This window comes from Malania oleifera, chromosome 8 (assembly GCF_029873635.1).
Source record: "Malania oleifera isolate guangnan ecotype guangnan chromosome 8, ASM2987363v1, whole genome shotgun sequence".
In the NCBI taxonomy this organism is placed as follows: Eukaryota; Viridiplantae; Streptophyta; class Magnoliopsida; order Santalales; family Ximeniaceae; genus Malania; species Malania oleifera.
This window is the reverse complement of record NC_080424.1, coordinates 102,509,859-102,514,884: the sequence shown is the minus strand read 5'-3', so window position 1 is coordinate 102,514,884 and position 5,026 is coordinate 102,509,859. Positions and strand designations below refer to the sequence as shown.

General features: G+C 35.8%; 1 protein-coding gene across 1 annotated transcript; it reads right to left on the bottom strand.

Moving 5' to 3' along the window:
- Window positions 1-707: 707 nt before the first annotated feature.
- Window positions 708-4,006, bottom strand: LOC131161408 (uncharacterized). Its single transcript, XM_058117153.1, has 3 exons — window positions 3,498-4,006; window positions 3,269-3,369; window positions 708-1,533 (listed from the first exon to the last, which is right to left on the bottom strand). The coding sequence occupies exons 1-3, from the start codon at window positions 3,977-3,979 to the stop codon at window positions 887-889; spliced, it is 1,230 nt and encodes a 409-aa protein (XP_057973136.1). The 5' UTR covers window positions 3,980-4,006; the 3' UTR covers window positions 708-886.
- Between the last annotated feature and the right edge of the window lie 1,020 nt (window positions 4,007-5,026).

Here is a 5,026-nt window from a genome sequence, read left to right as displayed (position 1 = left end):
AAGTTAATTATTAATGAATTAAAATGAAAACCTTGTATCTTAATGACTCCAAGATTAATTATAACCATGTGCCCAACTTGGATCATAATCAACTATGTGTTTGGCTTTGCAGGAGCAACGTTAACATCCATACACACACACACACATATATATATATATATATATATATTCATTCTCCCACGTACATCGATCCCACCATGGATTGCAGGCCCCACCACGAATTCGATTAAAGAGTTTTTGATGCCTCTCTATCCCTTCTGAATGCTTCCTCTGTCCTTCGAATATGACACTTCCATGACAATGTCCCTCCCCACTTTAATGCCTCTCTCTCTCTCTCTCTCTCTCGGTAGGGTTTGACATCTCGCAAGACAGAGTGGCAAGTATTCAATAATATTCCCAACCTATATCATGTAATAAATAATAATAATTTAAAATGAAAATTTAAATTTTAAAAAAATCAAATAATAAATTCATTCAATTACATTTTATTTCCGCTTATAAATAGTCCATGCATGTTAATTTTTATCTCTAAGGTAATAAATTAATCATTTTTTATGCATGCTTCTGAAAATTAATATAAATCTTAATTTTAACTTATATTAAATTTAAAAAATTTATCATATAAATGTATCTTACTGATCACTATCAGCATCAGCAGTTCAGTTTAATCAGACAATATATGTGTGTGTGTGTATATATATATATCAGACAGATTTGTATTTTTTTTTTTCGTTTTTTTGGATTATCTTAATATGTACAAGATGGAGACAGGTGAGCTAATTCCAGCATGAGCTAACCATCGGTGGATAGATGTTATTGGCGGCAATACATTACTAACAAACAAAACTCACGTTAACCCTTTATCCAAAAAACAAAAAAGTCAAAATCAGAGCGGAAGCTGACCGGCCTTGTAGATCACCACGAAACAAGGAAGGACAGCCCTTGGATTAAAAACCCACAGCTCCTCCATATTCGAGTACGGCCCCACGTTCCGGGCCACCGAATCGTACGACCCGGATCCGGATCCAGATCCGCCTTGTGCCCAGTCCTCCTCCGGCGCCGCATCATCCGCCACGCACCTCACCCTCCCCGCGATCACGCGGCAAACCAGCATGGCCCTCCGCCCCTCCGCGGCGCCCACCAGGCAGTCGTGGGCCCTACCGCTGCTCGCCGTGGTCACCGCCTTGCCTTGGAACCCGTGCCTTATGATGGTGCACACTCCGCATCCGGGGACGGCGGCGCACAGACTGGCGGAGCCGCGGGCCCCGAGGGTGCACGATACGGTGGCGCAGTGGAAGCGGAGGAGCTCGTTGCCGTCGGCCGCGCACCTGGCGGGGTTTTTCTTGGTGTTGCCGCTGGCGCGCGCCTTCACGTTGTCTCGGTAGTCCTCGAACCGTTGGATCGTGCGCTGGGTGTTGTGGACCTTTAAGATCCGTTCGATCTTGCAGATGGAGTTGTCCTTCTTCATCCAGCTCGATTTGAAGATTATCTCCACGATGTTGCGCCCGGAATCTTCGGGTCCGAGCTCCGATACTGTACCACTACCCTATATTAGTTTTTTGATTCGTGGATCTCTAAAACCAAATAATTAATTTATTTATTAACTAATTACTAATTCTGTCAACTAATAAATGTTATATTGGTCAACCATGTTTTAACAAATTTCCCGTACATGCAATAAATAGCATCTACTATAGGCAATAAAATAATTTTTAATTACCACAATAAACTGCAAGACCATCTTAGCTACTACTTTATGACTTTTAAGACTTTAACTGAAAATTTTTTAGGTTGTACAATATATTTTGAAAATAAAATTTTAAAATCTTCCCATTTTTTCTATAGAACATAGAATTCATAATCTGCAAGTTTTTACATTTGCATTTACTCCGAACAATACACACTATTTAATATAATATTTTATAATTAATAAATTTTGAATATTATTAAAAAATTATTTTCTAGAACTAACTATGTATGTATATATATATATATATATATATATTTTATAATTTATAAAATTTTAAAGGAGAAACAATTTCGTACAAATATTTGTGGTATTAAATTCTTGTGTGATAGCTTTGGATGCTTTGATTCGTCGGTGGGATATGGATCATCAAGGTTTTCTTCCGTTAGTCCCCAATCAGATGGTGCCACCTCACGGTGGTGGGCCCACAAAACATGGGGGCATCTGTCTTCCGACAGCTGTCTTCGGTGAACCAAGTGGTCCTGAGAATAGGGGAGTGGATTTTTCCTTAAAATGGGGCTGTGCCCGAAAGCAGGGGAAGAAAAAGTGATGTGGGCATTGCCTAGAAAAATGTGACGTTGCCACAGCAGGATTTACGGGAGGGTACTCTATTACTATTCATGGGAAAACGACGCTGTTTCCTAATTTACAGTGCTGAAATTTTGCTTTTGCTTTTTCTTTTGCTTTTTTTTTTAAACTATTATTTGCACATGAAAATAATTTATGTTACCACGAAAATTAGGATTTCTGGAAAAGAGAGTTATGAGTTGATTGAATTATTAAAATGAAAGAATATTATTATTTCATTTTAAAATGCATAAAAAATATTTGGATATTTTCATAATATTTGAAGCAAATTATTGCGTAGAACATTTCCTTACCAAAAAAAATCAGCTTTTATTTTATAAAATGTTTTAAATCTAAAATTTTAAAAAATTTAAAAATTTAAATCTTTAGTTTATTAAAAATTGAAAAGTCATCCAATGTGCATAAGGCAAAATTAGAAGGATGTGTGTACTTCTATTCTATTTTAGAATTTGTACAATGCAATAATAGGAAAAATATAAAAAAATTTATTTCAGTAACGTGATTCTAAGGGAAAATAAAATAAAGAATTATTTTATTATTTTATTTTCTCTTGATTTTCTCAAATAAAATTCATAATTTAAATTTTAAAATAATCTCTAAAATAAAACTTCTAATTTTTAAAAATAAATTTAAATTTTTATTTAAGTAGACCAACAGTCACATTAAATACTTAAATAGAAATACTATATTCACCTTTTAAATGTTATTCTTTTAATTATTTACTGTGTAATATTAAATAGACTGACTTCATTAATATAAAAGCAAATAAAAATATAAAAAATAAACAAAAAAAATTTTGAATAATTCTTCCAAAATTCAACGGTCCATGTGATAAAGTAGAAAAGTTTAATTTAACTACAGATAACTATATATTCCAAACATTAAAGAGCAAAAAGGAAATTTCCAAAAGCAAAAGAATAAATAAATAAATACCGGCATGTCGAACTGCTTGATGAATCTCCAAGCTCTCCATCTTCGGGAAGACCTCTCCACAGTCGGAGCACGCATTTATGCTACTCCTCGAAGATGGAATCCTGTTTAATTAATTAATTAATTAATTAATTCTCATCCATATTAATTAATTCCTCTAATTAATCCAGCGAAATCTCCTTACAAAGAGAAATTAAAATGGGCATGTAATTAATTAATTAATTAATGGAACCTGCTGCTGGGATCGACGATCATGTGACACTCGTAACACCCAGAGAGCTTTCTCAGGGGCATTCCTCTGGAGGAAAACGACGATGACGACGTGAAGATTGCGCCGCCGTTGGACCTCGTCGACGACGAAGCAGACAAGGACCGACCCGACGACGACCCACCCGCATTCTTGCGGGTAAGGAGCCCGGCGTCCTGACCCAGACTGCTGCTCTCGGGGGAATTATCGGCTCTGTGGACCACTCTGCTGCTGGCGGTCTTCCCATGAACGACGTCGCGTATGGAGCTGCAGGAGGAGCCCAACTTGGAATACCCACCGTAGGATTTGGAAGGGTCGTGGACCCTGGACCCTTCGATCTGCTTGCAGGTGAGGATGTTCTTGATTTGGTCCCACGACGACGGCTGTTTCCGCTTCCGCTTGGAACTGGGGCGGTGCTGCTTTTTGGCCGCCTCTGAACTTTCCGGCAAGAAAGTGAAAAGAGCCATTGAGAGAGAGAAAGGGAGAGAGGGTAGGTTTAGGATGGAGGCGAGGGAGTAGTCGTACTTATATTATGGGTGTGGGTGGCATGGTGGGTCTGTGGGTGTTGATTAATATTCTGTTTTGGTTTTGGTTTTGGTTTTGGTTTTGGTTTTGCTTCGTCACTTTTGGCTTTTGGGTTAAACCTCTGTGGTCTGTCTTGGCGCGATTGAGCTCAAAGATGGAATGGGTATGATGTTGTTCCAATCTCACGCTCTTGACCATTTTGGGGATTGGGTCAAAGATGGAATGGGTACGAAGCTCATAATGATCCACGAAGCCCACTAGCTAGCTAGCTATATATATATATATATATATATATATATATATATATATTACTTAGATGTGATTATGATTATGATATGTATATAAAATATAAATAGACATGTCATGTGTTTGGACAGCTGATTACCCTACCTAATGTGGATTACATGTTTGTATGTTGTCCAAGTTAGTTTGGAATCATACAATATATACAAATATTTGTGTCTCTATGTCTGTTTGTGTGTGTGAAATATTTAATTTATGGATAATTTTAAATAGTTTATGTGTTTGTGTGTATGAAATATTTAGTCTATCAATAATTTTAAGTAATTTATAGTGAAATTAATCAAATTATGAATGTATATATATGTGTGTGTATCCGTGTTGTTAATTAGAGGAGGACAAAATAAATTTAATGTGTATATTTTACCTATTATATCTTGACAATACACTTTTTTGTAATTTTTTATTAAAAATAAATTCATATTTATTAGGTATTTTAGTAAATATAAATCATACTTGTTTATAAGTACTTATGACTATCAATTATACTCATGGGCCTTTTAAAAATTTTCACATATAATCCACATTTTTTTATTACTATTCTTAGTTACAACTGTATTACACATATTCATGGCCTAGTATCTTAATAAATATACATACATATACATATAGGCTTAGTTACAAACCCATTGAATTTTATACAACAGATGCAATTGCTTTTCTATCAAATATACTTTTTCGTCTCAGGA